Source organism: Rattus norvegicus, chromosome 4, assembly GCF_036323735.1.
Source record: "Rattus norvegicus strain BN/NHsdMcwi chromosome 4, GRCr8, whole genome shotgun sequence".
Classification (NCBI taxonomy): Eukaryota; Metazoa; Chordata; class Mammalia; order Rodentia; family Muridae; genus Rattus; species Rattus norvegicus.
Window position 1 is genome coordinate 181,684,866 of NC_086022.1, and position 21,415 is coordinate 181,706,280.

At 44.9% G+C, this 21,415-nt stretch overlaps 1 protein-coding gene across 8 annotated transcripts in view; it reads left to right on the forward strand.

Moving 5' to 3' along the window:
* The first annotated feature begins 3,849 nt into the window (after positions 1 to 3,849).
* Mrps35 (mitochondrial ribosomal protein S35) overlaps positions 3,850 to 21,415 on the forward strand; it is a 30,689-nt gene continuing 13,123 nt past the window's right edge. For 2 of the 8 annotated variants that reach the window (XM_006237677.3, XM_039107483.2), the window contains exons 1-5: positions 3,855 to 4,007; positions 7,264 to 7,301; positions 9,241 to 9,408; positions 11,483 to 11,543; positions 17,960 to 18,099. In XM_006237677.3, coding sequence (XP_006237739.1) covers positions 3,902 to 4,007; positions 7,264 to 7,301; positions 9,241 to 9,408; positions 11,483 to 11,543; positions 17,960 to 18,099 — 513 coding nt within the window. In that variant the 5' untranslated portion in view covers positions 3,855 to 3,901. 8 annotated transcript variants of the gene reach the window in all.

Consider the following 21,415-nt stretch of genomic DNA (forward strand, 5'->3'; position numbering starts at 1 on the left):
TTTCTCCCTCTATTGATTCCGGCCCTTCCAACCTAATCTGGGGCTCAGGCATCTAGTAACAAATACCTAGTGGGTTATCAATAGTGCCTATCTAATCGGCTCTCCTCTGTGACTCCTCCTGACCTCTCCAGGCCATTGTCCCTTCCCTGGGTACTTTGGTAATCCCTTTTGCTTTGCCTCACCCCTGCCCTACTGTATAAATACTTTTTTCTTCAGTTAAACCTCTGGGATGTGCCATTTGATTTCTAGATTCCTAGTGCCTCTGAGTTTTTCCATTCGAAGGTTAAGGATAAGGGAGTAGGAAAGGTGTGGTTCACACCTGCACTCTGGAGGCAGAAGAATTCCCATAAGTTCATATCCAGCCTGGGATACAGTCTCAAAAACAAACAAAAAGATGCAGTACCTATCTTGTAGGGCTGCTGTTGGTTATCCAAGATCCAGGCTTCAATGTTTAGCACTCATGCAGGTCCACTGCGTCCCTCCCTACAAAGCACACAGGATGTGCAGGGAACAGAAATAGATGATACTTCAGTATGGGCAGGGCCTAAAGAAAGAGCCTGCTCCTGTCTTCTGTCCGCTAAGACTTGAATTCAAGTCTGAATACACTTGCAAGTGTAAGTAACCGCCCCCCACCCACCCAAAAAAACCCCTTCTGTTAAGAGTGACCACACAGAGAAGTCCTAGAGAGAGCAGGGGAAGAATTTCTATAATACCCATGGCATCTCCTTGCTTCAAGAAAGAACTGAGCACACAGCTTCCTCTGCCTTGCCCTTCCATCCTTGAAACACATATTCAGCCTGAAGTCCTCTCCTTAAGGAAGACAGAATAAGGAAGAGCGAGAAGATAGTCCTATCCTGGAAACTGGCATGAGATGCAGCGTTCAATATTGCAGTGAATGAGTATCAATATACACCAGTACTTATCAATTTAACTTTAACCAAAGTAAGATAGGGCTGAGGTCATGGCTCTGTGGTAGAGTGCTTGCCTAACATCTGTACATATTGTTCATCTGTTCATATTGTTATGCTGAAAAATATGAACACTGAAGAACATGGAATGCCAGCAGACGTCCATTTCCCCTCTCAGATGGCACAGAATTTGTGATGATTAATTACAAATTATTAACTTAGCTGGATTTAAAATTGCCGAGAAAAAACACCTCTGGATGTGGTTGCAAGTTTGGCAGTATCATCCCACGGACTGGGGCCTTAGACTGAGTGCCAGACTCCATGACTGCATTCTGACTGTGGAGGCTGCTCATCGCCAGCCTCAAGAGCCTACTGCCATGATGCCCTGTTCCCTCAGACTGAGCAAAAGTAAGCCCCTTTGCTCTTTAAGTTCTTCAGCCAAGCATTTGGTCACGCCATTCAGAGGTCACTGCAGTGTTTGATGACCTAGGATAATCAGTAGCTTTTGCTTTGTGTCCCATGAGCATGTTAAAAAAAAAGGTGTAAATTGATAGGTTTATTCACAGATGACAGCTGAATGTCATTGGGCAAAGACCTGTTCTATGCCCTGTCAACCCAAGTATGCAAAGATTTAAGTCCCCCTTCTCAGAGTTTTTCTATGGTGGATGGCACAGTAAATACATGTATGCATCTGTTCAATGCATCTTTAGATGCTCCAAGGAGTCTGAAGAGAAGGTAGGGAGGCCGATGAGATGGCACAGTTGGTACTGGATCTCAGTTGAGTCAGGATCTCACTACGTAATATTCTGTCTAGTGTTGCCTTGAACTTGCAGTCTCTCTGCCTCAATCTGAAATTCTGGATGCCCCTTCCCCACAAACAAACAAGCAAGCAAACAAATAAAACAGAACAGACAGTGGTAAAGGCACTTGTTTCCAAGCCTGACAACCTGGGTAACTTTCTTAATTAAAAAAATATAAACAAATCAAACACAAATAAGGCTAAAATATAATGTTCAAAGACACCTAGATTAATTGGCCAACACCTTAAGAGTGAGAGTGAGATTTTTTTCAAGCTCTTGATGTGGTTTTAGTGTTCGATCAAGGTTAAGATCCATATTTTCTTTTTTCCTTTTTGAGACAGGGTCTCACTGTACATCACTGGGTGACTTGTAACTCACTACACAGACCCGGCTGGCCTCCAACACACAGAAAACCTTTTTTTTTCTTTTAAAGGTTATTTGTTTGGTCTTTTGTTTGTTTATTTAGTATGTATGGGCATTTTGCCTTCATGTATGTCCTTGCACCCCATGCATGCCTGATACCTGTGGAGGCCAGAAGAGGGCATTGTAACTGAAATTAAAGGTGGTTATGAGGCACCATATGGATGCTAGGGGTTGAACTAGGGTCCTCTAGAAGACTAACTGCTGAGCCACCTCTCCAGTCTTTCCTCCCCAACACATATCCACGTTGTCTTAACTCCATCTCATGATGTAGCCAGTGCTGTTCAGGTGGCTGAAGAGGCGGCATGCTCCCTCCGTGCCTGGATATTGGCACTATATCTGGAAACAGATACACTCTGTTCACATACTTTTAATAAAGAACTTAGTTTTTTTTTTAAAAAAATTAGTTTTATTTATTTATTTACATTAACCTAGGCTTCAAGTTAGTAAAAGACCATTAAAAAGAAGGCTTAAACTTTCAAATGGTTCTACCCAGAATTACCTATGTAATCTGTAGGGATCAATGAAAAATGAAAATGAGAAGCCCCCCCCCCTCAGAATTTAATAAGAACTTAAGTCACCATTGGATGACTGTACTTCCAAAGCCTTTCCAGCAGAAAAATTACATAGAGTTTAGAAACTTCTACTGGCAAACTAATACATGCTTTACATTGTGATTCATCTTTGCCTATTTATATTTTATAAAGGAGTTACTTATAAAGATTATTTTAAATCTTTATGTGTGGAATAGGTCTTTGCATATGACTGCAGGTGACCATGGAAGCCAGATCCTTGGATGCAGGGGTTACTTGAGGTTATGAGTCTTTCTGCCTTGTTCTAGTCCCCCATGAAAATAATACATGAAAAGACAAGGTCAAAATTTAAACTCAAACAATCTAGTTCAAAAGGCCATTAAAAAAAACAAACAAACTGGGAGGGTATGCAGCCACACTCTGCATTGTGTGGTCCCCTGCCCCCAGTGCCTCTGGTACTTGTTAGTCTGTTTGACTGCAGTCAGTTAAGAAGTATAAGAGCTACTGAAATAGGAAAGCCTTATCATTAGAGTTTTTCCTCAGAACGTAGGTGGTGATGGGAGAGAATCAAAGAACTAATTCCCTTAAACTGTTCTCTTACTAGTGCTCACACACACACAGTAATTTTAAAAATATATGTAGTGTAAAGCTAGGTGTATGCTCCATTCCAGCAGATGGAAGACGGGAGCAAGATGACTGAAAAGAAAAAGGGCGAAAGTAGAAGAAAGGGAAAAAATGGAAGAAAGAACAAAATGAGGCTGAAGAGGTGGAGAGGTGGTGCATCAATTAAGCAGGAACTACTCTTCCAAGGGACCCAGGTTCGGTTTCTAGTACCCACAAGGCACCCACTAGGAAGTTCACAACTTTCCTAACTTCATGTCCTCTGCTGGCTGCAGTGGGCAATGCAGGCACATGATGTGTTTGAGATATGCAGGAAAACACAATATACGTAAAATACATAAAAAGAAGGGAAAGGCGAAAAAACGACTTAGAGCAGCCAAACAAACAAACAAACAAACAAACAAACAAACAAACAAACAAACAAACCCAAAACAGTAGACGCAGATTGTGACACTTCTGGGTCAGGGTCAGAGTGCCCCTCATTCCACACCAGTCAAGCTGGAGCCACAACTCCGCCAACCCTTTGCCCAGTGCGCTTCCGTTCCCAGGTTACGCACTTCCGGCCCCGCCCCGCCCCGCCCCCTCAGCGCTTGTCCGTTCTGGCTCGCCGTCCTTCAGCATGGCTGCCGCTTCGCTGCAGCTAAGGCTGACCCTATACCCGGGAGCGCGCGGCCTGCGCACCTTCTCCTCAGTCGCCAGGCCCGCGGCTCCAAGAGCCGGCCCGCGTGAGTGGGGGTGCGCCGCCGCGGGCTGGGGGGAGAAGGGAGGCTGCGCTGTCCGTGACCTTCCTCCTGTGTTTCTCTGGAGGTCGCCACGCATTTCCACGAGTGCGTTCGCTGAATCCGGCTCACCTCAGGGGTTCGGGGCGCACTGTGGTATGAGAGGCGGTGCAAGCGTGGGACCGGAGTGATTACAGCGAGGGGAGCTGCGTGCACGAGTGGGCGATAGGAAAGGCCCGGCCAGGAGCGGGCACCTGCTGCCACCAGGACCTTCCTGCGGCCTCTCCCTGAAGGCTTGCTTCATCCTTCCGCGCTTGCACCTTCTCACAGCACATCGTGCCTTTCCACTCCCTTGTTCAAAAGCTACAAATGGTTTTCGGATAAATTATAGATTACTTAGTCCATCATAGTGGCTCGTCATAGCCTTAAGATGTGTCCATCTCCAGAATTTCTCTCTTTTATTCTCTGAAGTAGAAGAGTGCTAACCAGAGTTGCAGAGGCCGGCATTCTATCTAAGTTCTGATCTAGTGCGTGGACACAGGTAAACAGTTACAATAAAATTTACTATCGTGAAGAAAAAAGAAAGCAGGGTGTTGAAAACGATATGCTGTTGAAGAAGTGGCTATAAGGTGAGATAAGACAGTGAGGAGAGACCTTTCAGGAAAAGACGTTCGAGCAGTCACAACGATTTTGAGAGAAGAGCGCTGTTCTTCTCAAAGAGGTTAGGCTTGCCCAAGGAAAAGAAAGACACCTGGGCCAGAGATCTTCTAGTAAAGGGTAGAGTGGCAATCCAAGATGTCAGAATTAGAGTAGTGGGCCGAGCTTTAAGGATTGCGGGCATTTGGTTTGGCTTTGAGCTTGGATGTTGTTAGAAGTTGAGGAACACACTGGAATAGAGAAGTAACATGATTTCTACGCGTGAAGGGTCACTGGCATCTGTGTAGTGACTCACTTCAGCAGGGTAAGACTACAAGACCTCTATGGAGGCTGTTGGTAGTCCAAGCAAGGTGATGGTAACCGTGCAGAAGGTGATTTGGGTTGTAGGATGTAATTTGAGGATAAAGCCATTAATGGTGGATTTGATGTGGGCCTTGAGGATAAATCCTTCCCTGAGCCATCGGATGAGTGTTAGTACTGTCTACAGGGATTAGAGAGAAGGAAATCCAGACCTTTGCCGAGCCTGTCTTGTTGAAGCACATTAAATATGGTGGCCCTCTTCAGTTGTCTGTCCTTTTTTCAGTATCAGCCGCATTGAGTTTGCATCTGTTTCCTTGTTTCTATTTTCTATGCTCTCTCTAATCTACAGTATAAGGTCAGATAAGAGGAGCATTTGTTGATGTGAACTAAATGCAGCTGTGGCCAGGTGCTGTGTTGGAATAATGTTTCTCAGTAGCAAGTGTCTACTTGTGCTGTGAGGACTTAATCTGATGTTGAGGCATTTCTGGTCAGCATCACTGAAGATAGGATGATACCCATTTCTTTGTGAATTCAGTCCAAAAGTGAATAGTACCATAAAAGGCCCATAGATTGTCCCACCATAGCAGGGACTAAGAGTTCCTGTAGCAATTTCTGCTTCTTTAAATGTACTTCCATAAACTCATCTTTACCTTCTGGCCAAGGGCATCTCTTCAGAATATTTTGGAATACTCAAACTTCCATTATTGAAAAAGGAATTCCTCTTAGAAATTTAAGCTAGCAAACACATGCCCCAAGTCCACTGCAAGACCATGAACAGTGCCCAGTCAGAGCTGAGATACCAGGTATCTGGGGTTCCTAAAATTACCCCATCACCCATGAGGGCTGCCCTCTCCTCTCTAGAGTTTGTTATAAAATCCCTACTTTAACCTGTTTTGGGGTTTTCTCACCAAAAACACCCAACAAAGCATAGGTTGTCAACAAGGAGAACAAAATATATAATCAACGTCATAGTCTAGCTGAGAGGCAAGTACTGCCTTAAAAGTCTATTTTTCTAAAACCCACAGAATGAAATGTTGGGTAGTGATGTGACAGACTTGATCACATTTTAGGGAGGATTGTGGGAGGACTTTGGAACTTTGGGACAAAAGAGCCATTAAGTGTTAAGAGCTCAGTGGGCTGCTCTCTCAGAGCTGTGACTGTAAGAGTGTTGAGAGCAGTGCAGAGACAGAAGCCTGACTCGTTATATCAGCTTGACACAGTTAAAGTCATCTCAGAGGGGAAGCCCTCAGTCGAGAAAATGTCTCCATAAGCTCCAGCTATGGGGAGGGCCCAGCCCATTGTGGTGTCCTGGGCTGGTAGTCCTGGGTTCTGTAAGAAGGCAGGCTGAACAAGCTGGTAAGCAGCACCTCAAGGCCTCTGTGTCAGCTCCTGCCTTGTTTGCATTCCTGCTGTGGCTTCTTTCAATGATGAGCTATGACATGGAACTGTAAGCCAAGTAAACTTCTTTTCCAAGTTGCCTTTTGGACTTGGTGTTTCGTTGCAGCAATAGAAACGCTAACCAGGACAGGTAGATAAACTGGAAAGGGCTTCCCTAGGAGACTTGATTCGCATGGTCAGGGAAGTGTAGACATCCCGTGACAGACCATCTGCAGGCTATATCAACACCAAGGCAAAATCTGCATCGTACTCATCATTGTGTTCCTGATTATTGATGAATAGTAGCCCTCGAGTTTTGAAAGAAGGAGCATTTTGGGATGAATAGAAATATGTCAGATGAAGAAACAGAGTGGGGACAGGGAAGGAGAAGAACCAGGATCTCCACGTGGAGAACAAAGTTGAGCCTTGGAGACAGGGCTGGGAACATGGCCTGGTTCTGAGAGCTCCTTGCAGCTGTGGAGCTCTTAGTTAAGGCTGGAGACTGTGGACCAAAGCTCATGAGTTTTTTTTTTATAATTTTTGTCATCGTATATTTGTCATCGGACGTCGGGCATTTCAAAAGAACTTACTGTACTCTAAACCTTAGAATTAGTGAAAATATTTTCCTAGTTGGGTATGGACGTTGCTCATCTGTAATCACACTTGAGAGACTGAGGCAGAAGGATTGTGGCAAGCTGAGGGCTAGCCTGGGCTACAGTGTAAGACTCTCGTAGAAGGAAGGATGTATTTCTTTAGATGCTGAATTCACTATATCATAATTGCCATGGAGTTTCTTTATCCCCATTATTCAAAACTTGGAGAAAGCAGGTTATTGTTCAATTTTCATGTTACTAAATACCTTAAGTCGTGTTAGAACTGCAAGCCAGTGATCTTGAACAGTGGTTCATTATACATTCGTGTCTTTTAGGTACAGTATCCAGAGGTGAAAGGCCGATGAGAAGAAAGGTACAGATGTTTTTATTCGACTTTGCTCTCTCCTAATGATTTCTAAAGCCCAAAGGAGGCTTCACAAGGTCTCGGGCTCAGACCTTGCTAGCCTCTAGGAAGTAGACTCACTCATACATGCCAGAAAGCAGGTGTGCCCAGAATACAGACTATTTGATGATGCTTTCAGCAGTCAGTATTAATCTCACCAGTTTTTCTCCTCTGGGCATTGTTAGGAGTTCAGGTCAGTTGATGAATATGGAGTCCAAGGCCTAGACTGTGGTCATCTAGTGCAGTGATTTTCAAAGGAATATTTTCCACTCTGGGACATGTACCACCATGATGTTGAAATTTAGATGGCATGACTAAATTTTGCCAGCCTAAACCCCACTTTTACAAAGTATTTACTTTTATTTATGAATGCACAATTGTGTGTAAGTTTATGTGTACCACATGCATGTCTAGTGCCTGTGCAGGCCAGAAGAGGACATCATACTCCCTGGAACTGGAGTTGCAAATGGTTCTGATATGATAACAGGGACAGAACTTGGGTCCTTTGCAAGAACAGCAAATACTCTCAACCACTGAGCCATGCTAACCCTAAATCCTACCTTGTGTATGGGGGCCATCTACTTCTATGTAACATTTTAAAATACACGTGTGTGTTAATGTGATTGGCTAAGCTGTCAAGTCATTTATCTCTGGGCCTAGGAGACATACATTTTAAAACCCGTTTAACCTTGATTACCTTATCTCAAATACTTATTCTTTATTTTTTTTTAATTTAAATTACATGAATTATTTATGTGTGAGAGTGTGTTGTGTGTGTGAATGTGTGTGCATGGGCACACACTGTGGCATATGTATGGAGGTCAGAGGACAACTTTGAGGAGTCAGTGCTCTACTGTGTGGGTCTTAGGGATTGAACCCGGGTTGTCAGGCTTGCTGGTCTGTGCCTTAACTTGCTGAGCCATCTCACTGACCTGTAAATGCTTACACTGTTTTACCTCCCTCATTCCCAAGTTCTCCCCATTACCAGCCCTTTCCCCACGGTTTCCTCCTCCTTTTGAGGTGGGAAGGTGGAGACTCCTGTAGCCCATGATGGTCTCAAACTTGCTGTGTAAAAGTATGACCTAGAACTTCTTAAAACATGTTTGAAGATTTCTTCATTTTTATCTTATGTGTATGAATGTTTTGCCCGCATGTGTGTATGTGCACCATGTATGTGACTAGTACCCAGGGAAGCTATAAGACAGTATCGGATTGCCTGAAATTGGAGTTGCAGACAGTTGTGAGCCACCATGTGTTGTGGGTGTTGGGAACTGGACGTGAGTTCTCTGTGAGAGCAGCAAGTGCTCTTAAGTGTTGAGCTATTTCTCCAGCTCCTGACCACTTCCCAGGAGCGGGCATTGTAGGTGTGCAGCACCATTCCTAGTTGCTGGGGTCTAATCCAGGCCTTCGTGCTTGCTAAGCAACTCCCTACCAAGTGAGCCAGGTCCCCAGCTCTGTCTCCAAGTTCTTAACATTTCCTTGTGTTTGATGTATATCACAGATATAAGTTTAAAACTTCATGAACTGATTAGTCCCTGTGAAGAAAGTGTGGCATTGAAGGAGATCTCGTCACCATTTGAAGCAACTGTGCAGATGTTTGTGCCGAGATTTGTTGGGAGCCAGCCTGCTTTACTCACCACTGTTGTGTAGCGTGTTGTGTAGTGTGTGCACAGGTGGAGTCTCCAGACACAGCTCCGTGGGGTCGGTTCCCTCTTTTCACCTGGTGTGGGCTCCCGGGGCAAATTCAGGTTGCCAGGTGTGCAGAGCAAGGACCTCTCACTTTTTCAGTCCTTGAAATCAGGCTTTGTATAGGGTAGTTCAACTTTTATGTATCTTAATTACAGATTTTGTCGTAAAGTTAAAAAGTAATGTTTATATTTAAAGATTTTAAGTAAGTCATGTTTCTTAGGCACTGCCTCCTAGGACGGAGAAGATGGAGACTGACCAGGACTGGCCCAGCGTTTACCCTACTGCTGCACCGTTTAAACCCTCGGCTGTTCCTCTACCTGTTCGAATGGGATATCCAGTGAAGAAGGGTGTGCCCATGGCGAAGGAGGGGAATGTAGAGCTTCTAAAGGTAAGCGGCTGGTTCAGGGCTCAGCCAGCTCCTCTGAGTGCTGGTCCCTGACCCACCCCACCCCGGAGTGCAGCGGAGAGCAGCGCATTGCGTTTTAGGTCTCTGTTTATACAGTACTGGTAGATGCTGTTCATGGTAAAGAAAACTCAGAGTCATAGGCATTTGACAAAGACTGGTCCATCCTGTGGCTTCTCGGTGCCTTTTCTATTGTATCCTCCAAGTGTAATAAGGGAAGATAAGGTGACTGAAAATCAGGAAGCACAGATTGAGACAGTCGTACCCAGAGTGGCCTCGAACTCAGTATCTCTCGTCTGCTCCTGCTTCCCCCTCCCAGGTGCTAGAGTTATAAAACTTTGCTAAAAGAAGGGAGGAGCAGAACCCGGCGAGGGGTGTCCCACACAGTGGGGTGAGTGCAATTGGTGGAGGAGAGCATTTCCAGAGACAAGAAAGCAGACACTGATAGAAAGAAGTCTTCAGATGAGGAGACCTTAGCTCCTGAGGTGGTGGCATGTGTCCCTGAGCCTGTCACAGCCTCAGCAGCATCAGCTCTTATTTTTCCCTATTGGGATTACGCTTTTATGTTCTAAAATAAGAGAATAACAGCAAAAAAGCCACCTATCCTGTATCAGAGTTTTGTTCCTTTTTCCCATGGATTTTAAGTAAATATTTTCTGATCAGGGGCTGGAGAGATGGCTCAGTGGTTAAGAGCACTGGCTGCTCTGACAGAGGTCCTGAGTTCAATTCCCAGCAACCACACGGTGGCTCACAACCATCTGTAATGAGATCTGGTGCCCTCTTCTGGCCTCCAGGCGTATATGCAGGCAGAACACTGTAAACGTAATAAATAAATAAATTAAAAAAATATTCAAGATCCGTGGCATAGTTTTAGAGTAGCTTTCTGCCTTTTAATTTTTTTCCAAATGAGTTTAAGATAAATTGCTTTTTACATGCTTAACATTATTATATAAAGTATGCTGGTAGGAGCTGGAGATGGCTCAGCAGTTAGGAGCACTGGCTGCTCTTCCAGAGGTCCTGAGTTTGATTCCCAGCACCCATGGCCGTCTGTGACTCCAGTTCCAGGGATTCAAAGCGTACTTCTCACGTATTCCTCCAGCACCAGCCATGCACAGTATAAATATATACATGGAGGTGAAACATTTTAACGGTTTCTTATTTGAAGATATCAAATCTTTGACCTTTCCTAAATTTTGTTTGACTTTATGCTCCACTGTGTCATGGCTCCCTAACTTTATTAAGGTAGTTGATGGACAGCTGGGCATGGACAGCTGGGTGTGGTGGGATGTCCTAGCGATGCCAGCATTCGGGAGGCTGAGGCAGGAGGATCGGGTGTTCATATCAAGTTCCAGGATAGCCTGACTATAGGAGACTGTTTCTCAAAAACTCAGTTAATTAATAAGTAGAGTCAGCAGTTTCGTCAATATTTGCTAGCCTTGTATTCAGTTTATAAAGTGTTTATTATGTGCAAAGTAAGCATAATATGCCAGGTTTCTTGGAGAACTGTGTGATTGACAGATTCTGCCCTTGGTGCTCTCAGAATTTTTTTATTTTTTATTTATGTTTTTGTCTTTGAGACTGTATTGCTGTATAGCCCAGGATGACCTTGACATCAGGCTCTTCCTGCCTCAGCCTCCCTGAATGCTGGACTTGCAAGTGTGAGCTAATGCACACTGCATGCCTTCAGGTTTATACTGTACCTGCACATGAATAGTGTATATGTGGCATGAAGAATGCTATGAACGTGTTTATTTTTTCACATGGTTGCTATCTTACAAGACAACATGCTGTCGGACTCCAACGCTTCAGTGCTGAGTCTCGTGGGTTCTACTTCTGGACTCGATACCTGTGCTTAGAACTAATGCTGTAAAGAGCTGTCCCATTTTATTTAGATGATTCACTGGGCCTGTGGTTTAGTTGATAAGACTATGATCCTTTTCATGCGTCCGTGGCATAGCTTATTCTGAGTTTAAAATTATTCAGCAAACAGTGAGACTCTGGGGATTTGGGGGAGGGAAATTTGGCCATAATTTATCCTTTTAAAACATCTCTGTTTTAGATCCCAAATTTTCTGCATTTGACTCCTGTGGCAATTAAAAGGCACTGCGGAGCTCTAAAAGGTACGTTTTCTTCTGGGAACATACAGCAAAGAACCTCAGTCCTAAGGAGATATATCACTGTGTCTTTTCCCATTAATTTTAGTTAGTTAGTAGGGTTTTGTTCTTGTTGCTAGGTAGCCCAGGTTGGCCTGGACATTGCTATGTAGCCCAAGCCAGCCTGAAATTCATGGTACTCCTAACTCAGCCTGTTAAATGCCAGGGCTCCAGGAGGGCACCACTTTCCTGTTTCTCTCCATTAAACAAAGATTTGTACATTGTTCAAGGTGTCAAGTATATAAGCAGTTTATGCTTGTTACTATTATCATGGCCTTGTGTGTGGATGTTTGACCTACCTGTATATTTGTGCACTGTATGCATGCAAGGAGGCCAGAAAAGGGTCTCAGTTCTCCTGGAATTGGAGTTAGAGATGGTTGTTAGCCAACACTGGGTAATGGGAATCAAACCTAGGTTCTCCACTCTAGAAAAACAGCCAGTGCTGTTAGCTGCAGAGCCACTGTCTCTCAGCCCTTTTATAAATAACTTTTTTCCTGAGTACTACAAGGTCATAAAAAATAAACAGGGGTTGAAACAGAGGCGTGGTTATGCACCTGCAGTCCTTGCACGTGTAGGGTGAGCCAGGATGCTGGACAGCTTGAGGCTAGCCTGGACTATCACACTATCAAAAAACCAAACTAACAAGCAAGACACAAAGAAACAAAAACCAATAAAGCCATATATATATTTTTAAATCACCACATGGTAGACTCTGTTGCACCAGTTCCATTTTACATTTAGAAACTAAACATCGTCATGAATATTTAGTGGATGTGGATGTGCAATAGCAGAAGCAAGTGGGCACGATTATCGTAAGAGTGTGAGGCTCGGTGTCTTGAGTGTGGTGTGGCTGTGTTTATATTGTGCTCTTTCCACTGGAATGGGCTAACATGTTTATAGAAGTTGCCAGATGACTCTAAGAAGCCACTGTGAATCTTTCCTAAAACACTATTCTGCAGGTCAGTACATTCATCTATCCCTAAACTGGCTGCTACATTGTATCACATTCTTGGTCTTCCTTTATCCCTAAACTGACTTGCTACATTGTATCACATTCTTGGTCTTCCTTTATTCCTAAACTGGCTTGCTACATTATCACATTCTTGGTCTTCCTTTATCCCTAAACTGACTTGCTACATTGTATCACATTCTTGGTCTTCCTTTATATTGTTCATTCTGTAAAATGGCTGAGTTCAAATGGAAAGTATATAATTTTAAAAAACATAATTTGATTATCTTTGAAAATTTTATACATGCACACAATATATTTTCGTCATATTCACCCTAATCCTAACATGATACACCTTCCAGTCCCACATTCATTACCTATTTATTTATTCATTTATTAGATGAACCGCTGAATTAATTTTGTTCTGCCCATATATTCAAGGGTGTGGGGTCATTCACTGTGGCATGGGCTGACCTACTGGGGTTAGGAACTCGGATTCCCCAGGTAGACATCGGCTATCAACAGCTGCTCAGCTATGGGTGGGATCACAGCCCCTCCCCACTCCACATGACTATTGTGAACTTGTATGGGCAGCCACAGCCACTGAGAGTTGGAGAGCACAGCAGTTCTTTCACGTCCAGAGGACAGTTTCAGTCTAGTCTTCCCTGACCTTGGCTTTTACAGCTTTTCTCCTCCTCTTCTGTGATGGGCACTAAGCCTTGGGGAGTGTTGGGGCTATACATGTCCCATGTTGCTGAGCGTCCCACAGACACTTTAGCCAGCCGTGAGTTTTGCATTAACCACTGTTCCCTGCACAATGCTGCTTTGATGTGGTCCTGGAGCTGCCCAAACTTATGGGTGTGGAGAGATGGACTTAGACGGCAGTTTCCTATTGTGTCTGTTAGCCAGATTATAGCAGTTCATCCCGGGGCCATGAGGCCCCCACTCAAGGGTTCTTGATCAGGTTAATAGTATGAACACGTGTTTCCTCCCATGGAACAGAACCGAAATCCAATCAGAAAGTAGTCACCCACGTAATACCTGTGTCCCTGCACACACACGGATATACCTTGCCACATCATTTGTTGTAGTTGGTCATCAAAACTGTTGATGACTTTTACCCCAGTGGCCTGTATAGTAACTTCTGGAACTGTGGTAAGTAGCCAGTGGGGAGAAAGCTTCCTGGTCAGTACCCATGTGGCTTCTGCATGTCACATTTCTTTTTTTTCTTTCTTTTTTTTTTTTAATTAACTTGAGTATTATTTACATTTTGAGTGTTATTCCCTTTCCCGGTTTCCGGGCCAACATTCCCCTAACCCCCCCTCCCCTTCTTTATGGGTGTTCCCCTCCCCATCCTCCCCCCATTGCCGCCCTCCCCCCAACAATCACGTTCACTGGGGGTTCAGTCTTAGCAGGACCCAGGGCTTCCCCTTACAATGGTGATCTTACTAGGATATTCATTGCTACCTATGAGGTCAGAGTCCAGGGTCAGTCCATGTTTAGTCTTTAGGAAGTGGCTTAGTCCCTGGAAGCTCTGGTTGCTTGGCATTGTTGTTCATATGGGATCTCGAGCCCCTTCAAGCTTTCCAGTTCTTTCTCTGATTCCTTCAACGGGGGTCCTGTTCTCAGTTCAGTGGTTTGCTGCTGGCATTCGCCTCTGTATTTGCTGTATTCTGGCTGGATCACATTTCTTTAGCAACAGTCTCCTTTCAAGTTCTGGTGGATCACCAGAAGTAGTGGTAATAGCCATCCGGTTCCAGAGGTCTCCTGACTCCCCGAGAACAACTCTGGGCAGTGTCCCACCAACACTGGGCTTGACAGGCCACCAAGCCTTGATTCTTGCTTGTGGCTGGGGAGAGGACTTGTTGAGTTAGAGAAAGCACTTGTGACCGGAAAGAACAAACACTGCAATTTTGTCAGTGGATTCAGTGACTAAGGCTCAGACTTACCTATGCAGGAGGATGCTGCCTGTGGGGTCAGCAGCAGGGTTCTACACAGCAGTTATCCTGGAGTTGGTTTGTTTGTTTTTAAAATTGTTTTGAGACAGGTCTTGCTGTGTGACCCAGGTTGAACTGAAACTTGCTGTGGAGAGCAAACTGGCTTGTACTGTGCAGCCTTCCTGCCTCTGCCTGCAGAGTGTCGGGATTACAGGTTTGACCTGGTTAATTGTTAACATTGACAAAAAGTGATTGTGTGTGTGTGTGTGGGGGGGTCAAATAGTAGAAGCCTCCTGCTGTCCCATACCTGCCTCTCATCCTAGAGCAATCTTCTGGTCATTACTGAGTTCTTGTAGTTACTTCCAGAGGACTGAGTGTGTTCGTACTTACAACATGTACTCTGTATGCCATGCGTGCATATGAGTAGATACATAACAGAAGTGACTGCAGGAGCATGGCCCCACTGCCGTCTGCTGACTCGAGCAGTGCCTGTTGTTCCCTGGGTACCTGTATTATGGCTTTCCCCTTCCCATGTGGATCAGTAGTACTTTTTCCTCACTGTGACAGCACCAAATGAAACAGCTTAGAGGAGGGTTTGTTTGTACTCATAATTTGAGACATTATAGTCTGTCGTGGCAGGAAGCATGGCTGTGGCTCCTGGCTGACTGTCTTGGCAGATAACCCCACACCAGTTTCCCCAGCTAGGCCCCACCTCCCAGAGGTTCAGTAGCCTCCCAAAGCAGTGCCACCAGCACACACAAGTGAACCTATAGAAGCACACCACGCCCAACAGCATCAGTACACAGACACGTTTTCACACGGTTGTGTGTGTATAACTATGCTATATTCTGACTTATTCCCACACAGTCGTGTGTGTATAACTATGCTTATGTTCTGACTTACTTTAATCTGATTTGCATCAGCTTATGTATAGATAAGCACCTCTGATTCTGCAGTTGAGTTAATGCCATGGGGATGCTAACCCTAGCTACCCTGTTACAGGTGTTCTGCGTGTTCAGAAAAAGGGAAATGAAATCTAGGACATTTCTAAAACTGACAACTGTTCAGATTGGAGCTGTAACGGTCAGATTGACACCCCCCCCCCTTTTTTATTGGCTCATAAAAGCCAGTTAACAAATGCATTCCTATACACCATGGTAAATTTCATTTTTTACCTCTTTAATTTAAAAATGTTTTAAATTATATTTTATTTAATTCCCCCCCCCGTGTGTGTGTGTGTGTGTGTGTGTGTGTGTGTGTGTGTGTGTATTTGTGTGCACTCTTGTGTGCGTTAGGGCAAGTGCTTACCATGGTGTGCATATGGAGGTCAGGAACAACTTATGGGAGTCTGTTCTCTCCTCTCAGGACATGAGTCCATGGGATCGAGCTCACGCAGCCAGTCTTGGCAGCAAGCCTCTTTACTCACTGAGCCATTTTGCCAACCCCATTTTTCCTCTATAAACATTGTCTTTTAAACATGCGTATACGCCAGCAACTGATAGTAATAAGGGAGTTGTCTAATTCCTAGTCAGAACGCAGGCTTTTGTATAGCACATCTAGGAGGACAGGACTGTTTCCTACATGCATGCATTTGCCTGTTTCCTTAACTGATAGTAATGATAAGGGAGTTGTCTAGTTCCTAGTCAGAACGAGGCTTTTGTATAGCACATCTAGGAGGACAGGACTGTTTCCTACATGCATGCATTTGCCTGTTTCCTTAATTACACTTCTGCCCTCCCTGGATTGGAATCGTATCTTCCAAAAGACTCAGGGTTTTCAACATTTCTTCCAGTCTTTGTTCAAAGTAGGTCACTTCAGATTGTATATCTAACTTGCAAATGGAAAATGTGAAATGCAGGAAAGTTCAGTAATTTACCAAAGCTTGAATAATTTGTGGAGAAGTTAAATAAAAGCCAAGGTTCTTCAGAGTCTGCCCGATGCTGTGCCTATCAGATGAGGAGACGTTAATGGGGTCTGTTATGTGCTTTCCAGTTGGCTGAGCTTCTCAGACACATAATTTAGGTAATTTAATGTAAAATCTGTAATTATCATCTGGTGATTGAAATGACTTATTTGCAGTTTAAAAGAGAAAAAAAATCCTGTGCAAAAGCAAAAGCCCTTGTACTTCTTCCTGACTGCGCCCATGTTAGAGTAGTATGTGCTTGAGTCCATGATAGGTGATGGATGGCTGTCCTTCTCTTTCTCAGGCCACAGTGTTCTCCATTCAGTGATGCCTCACTTCTCTCAAAACAGGTCTTAGGGGTTGGTTGTTTTGTTTGAGACAGGGTCTTGTAGGGTAGCTCAGGCTGGCTGGTACTTTCTACGTAGCCCAGGGTGGCCTGAATTCATGGCCCCTGCTGCCTCCATACAAGTCAATGATGTCGGAGAACCTTTGTAACTCAGGGACATTTTATTGACCCCGATCAAGCCTAAAGGAAGAAGTTGGGAAATTATTAACTTGGAGAAATGTCACAGAGGAAGGACTCCTCAGTGTCTCCTAGGTTATCTGTCCACCATGATGCCAGCCTCCCTCTCAGTGTGCCTTGTAGGAGGAAGCCTGGGTTTCTGAGGTCTAACGTTATAACCCAAGGAACCAATAACTTGGAGTTGTTCTTAGAGTGAGACTCTTTAGGGAATCAGAAGAGACCATCAAGAAAGAGGCCTTCCTCCTCAGCTCAAATCTCTTTCTGTCCTGACCTGAGTGGGTAAGGCATGTGAGATCACACAGTAATAACTAGGAACTGGCAGTTACCCCCATCAACAAGTGGGAACTGAGTTTATACCTCTGCTCGCTTGGGATCAGAGAGCCCTGTCCACAGTGCTGGGGGAAGTGTTCTAGTCTCAGGCCCAGGCCTACCCTCTTCCTGGGCTGTGCTGCTTGAAGATGAGGTCAGTCTGTGTCCCATTGCCCCGCTGGCTCCTCAGGGCTATGCGGAAGAGCAGGAGGTAGTGTTGGGACCGACTTAGGATGACGCAGGTCAGGCAGGTCAGTTTCCGGAAGGCTGTCGACAGGACTTGAACTCCTTCAGAGATTTCAGCTCCTTTCAGCTGATCTTGTGTAGTGATGTTGATTTGTGAATGAATCAGGATTACTTCTTGCTCTTCACAAGCAGTAAACTCTGGGCACCAAGCTGTGAGCCTTTTGTTGCGAAGTGGGAGTTAAATCAGTTATTTACAGAGCCAGACAAACCCATCAAGGCGCTGTACTTAATTTCAGTGCTGGGGACTGGGCCATGGCATGGTAAGGCCCTCGCCCCTGGCTCTACCCCAGCCCCTGTCATCTCTGCTCCCCGCCAAACATAACTTCCTTGGGTCATTCTTTTAATCAAACGTTATGACTAGGATGGACACAGAAGAATGGGGTGAGGATGGGCAGCATGGGTGTTATGCAGAGGGGAGCCGGTGCCTCCAGAGTGCTTGGATAGAGCCTGTCTGCTAGCCACTTTCCAGAGGGAATCCCTTGCCGAGCTGTAAGTGACATGACTTTGTGTTCTCAGATTTCTGCACTGAGTGGCCAGCTGCACTCGACAGTGATGAGAAATGTGAGAAGCATTTTCCAGTCGAGATTGACACAGCGGATTATGTGTCATCAGGACCGTCCATTCGAAACCCCAGAGCGCGAGCGGTAACTTTAAGGGTAAGCTTTTTAAACACCGGGTCCTTAGGTACAGTTTAAGTACGTTCGTCCTGCTGCTTGTGCAGCCTCCTGTGTTTAGTGGGAATGCCATCGTATTCTGTGTGCTTGTGATCGATTGCTGTTTGTAATAGGAGTAAGCATCTCTAGCAGTTACTAAACACTCGTTGGTTTTATTTTGTGGGGTTGGCTCTCTCCTTCCACCTTTACATGAATTCGAGGGATTAAACTGAAACGGTGTGGGGAAGGTGACCAATAGTGTAGTCATGGCTTGTCTTATTGTGGAGACCAAGTCCCTAACAGAAGCAGCTGAGGGCAGATGTCTCTTCCCTGGCAGTTTCATGGTGGGGAAAGCATGGTGGCAGGAGAGCCCCTATCCAAGATGGCAAGAGCGTGGGGGCAGCTTGCTCACATCTCTGGATCTGCAAGCAGAGAGCTTGGCCTGGAAATGGAGCCAGGCCATAACCTTAGAGGCCCTCCCTCCTTCCTGCACCCCAACTCCAGCCAGACCCCACTTTCCAAAGGTTCTGTAATATCTCAAAACAGTGTCACCACCCAGGGACAAAGTGCTCAAACACATGAGCTTGTGGAGACATTGAACCAAACCTCTGCAGTACCATTCAGAAGGATCACATTCATTTTTGTGTCTGTGTGTGTGGCATGTGTACATGTATGTGTGCTTGCTTCTCTGTGTATGTGGTGTGTGCATATGTATACGCTTTCTGTGTGTGTGTGTGTGTGTGTATGCGTGTATATGGTGTTTGTGTGTTCATGGACTCCTGTTTGTGAGAGTACAGTCTGTGTAAGTACGTGTGGAGACCCTACGATTGCACTGGGAATTACCCTGGATTACTCTCTCCCTTGTTCATAAGGCAGGGCCTTTGATTTGAACCCAGAGCTTGCCAGCCTAGCTGCCCAGCTTGCTCAAGGGATCCCTGTCTGCCTGCGCTGGACTTACGGCAGCCCTCTGACATTTATGTGGGGGCTGGGATCTGAACACAGCCACCTCCTTAGCCTCCTCGCAGATTATAATTCTAAAGGGTGAAATATGTATTACATTTTTCTCAATAGTCAAAAAGTAGTTAAGAATTAAAGATACTTTCTGCTTGTCTAGAACTTTACTTTTAAAAGTGCTTTCTTCTGTTAATCTTGTGCATTTCTGCAAAAATCCTGTGAATTAAGTTATCCTGAGAGCTGCGTCCTATCAGGAGGTAAAGTGACTTAAGGTTACAGAGCAAGTGGCAAACCTAGAAGCCTCGTTCAGCTCTTTGTGAGGTAGCAGAGTTCTGTCACATTTTGTGTGCATTTGGGGACACATTCACACGCTCGACCGCCCCTCAGTGTTGTGTAGTTCTTGTTAGTATTTCATTTCACCACAGTCTCCCGTGTGAATGTGAGTCTTGGAAGAAAGGCTGAGATGGCACTTGGCCTTGAGGCCAGAGTGTTTGTTGGTCCAGCTTACGGATGAGGAATTTGTAGCGTTTGTGGGCTGGCAGGTGGCGTGCGTGTGCCGTGCAGACCCTGAAGAGCTACACAGCGTCTGGTAAAGTCTCTTATGTAAGATGTTAATGTGAATACGAGTTTTAGGACAGCTGTTGAATACTAATCAACACTGATGCCACTTTTTGAACATTGGCATAAAAAATGGAATTTAAAATGTCATTGCTTAATGTTAGGGTTTCATAGATGTTTAAACAAGAAAAATTACTATATCCTTATCACCCTGGTATAAAAGGTACTCATTTTTTTCTATGTGTTGTCACTACACATAGACACATGTGCATACATTTGCATTGTTATAAAGTAGTACACTTTGCTATTTTCATAAACTATTTCTCCATGTCATCATCAATCAGACTCACCACAGAATGGGTTGCTTATCTATAAATTCATGCCCTGCATGTTGAAGCAGACTCTGCCCAGAAGACAGGAGATTCTCATTGCCTGCAGATTACAAGTGTGATATTGAATTATTTTCTGAGATAGTCTTACTGTGTAACCCCAGCTGTCCTTGAATTTGGGGTCCTCCAAAACGCTAGACCTCCTAAATGGGGTGATAGGCACAGCCCCATTCCTTTCTTTTTAAACTTTGTATATTAACTTATTAAATACTTACTGAGTTTTTTCAAGTCCCACACACTTGCCAAGAACAAAATAGACATTACACCCTCAGAGGTTTGTAATTCAGTGAGGATGAGGAACTACGTGAGTGAAGGGAGCCGTTGTGCTGTGGTGTCTTGAGTGAGGGGCAGGGTTATTGAAGTAAGAGACAAGGACCAGCAGAATCCTAGACTCCCGTTTAGCCTTTTCCAGAGAATGAATCCATGCTTGCTGTACTATGGTTATGACTCCGCCTGTCCCTGAAGGCTTGTGTTTTGGGGGCTTGGTACTCTGTGTGGTAATGATGATCTGGGGTCTGTGAGGGTTCTTCAGTTGTACAGTACCCACTGCATCTTAAAATCCCAAAGTGCTCTGAGAAATACACTGTAAAAATCCAATTTAGCGATGGGCTTGGTGGCACAGGCCTGTCTGGTCCTAGTATCCAGGAGGCCGGGGTGTGAGCATCTTAAGTTTGAGGTGATTCTGGGCTGCCTGACAAGTACCATGCTCTGAGGCTGTCTCACAACGAGAAGAAAGGACCTGACTGAACTTGGCATATCTTAGATATATCTAGTAGAAGTAAAAATGGCCTTTACCTCTTTGCAGTGCTGGGGATTGTACCCAAGGTCCTGCACATGAGCTAAATAAACACTGCACCACTGAGCTGCAGAATCACCCTTTAAAGAAAAGATTCTGAACTTGGAATGTAGCTAAGTGGCAGAGAGAATATAGCTAGTGTGTACCAGACTGTAGTTTAAACCCAGTGTGGGTGAAAGGGAGTGAGGGGAGGACGGAGAATGATGGCTTTTTTCTCGGTTCCACGTCCTTTAAAAAGTTGTGTTCGTGTGTGTGTGTGTGTGTGTGTGTGTGTGTGTGTGTGTGCGCGCGTGCGCGCGCACATATGCCCATGTGAGGTTTGTTGATTGAGCTCTGGTCCCCAGGCTTGGTGGCCAGTACTTTGAGTCACTTAAACATTTTGCCAGCCTGCAGCCTGTGGGGCTAATGTCAGCTTCTGAGGGATGCCAGGCTGAGTGACTGCAGCTGTTCCTCCCTGCGGATGTTCAGCCTCTAGAGCTTTCACTGGTTAGGGTGCCTCTTACAACCCCGAACAGTTACAGTGGTGTGCTGGCCTGGTCTCACAGTTAGAGTGATGTGCTAGCCTGGTCTCACAGAGTGATGTGCTAGCCTGGTCTCACAGTTAGAGTGATGTGCTAGCCTG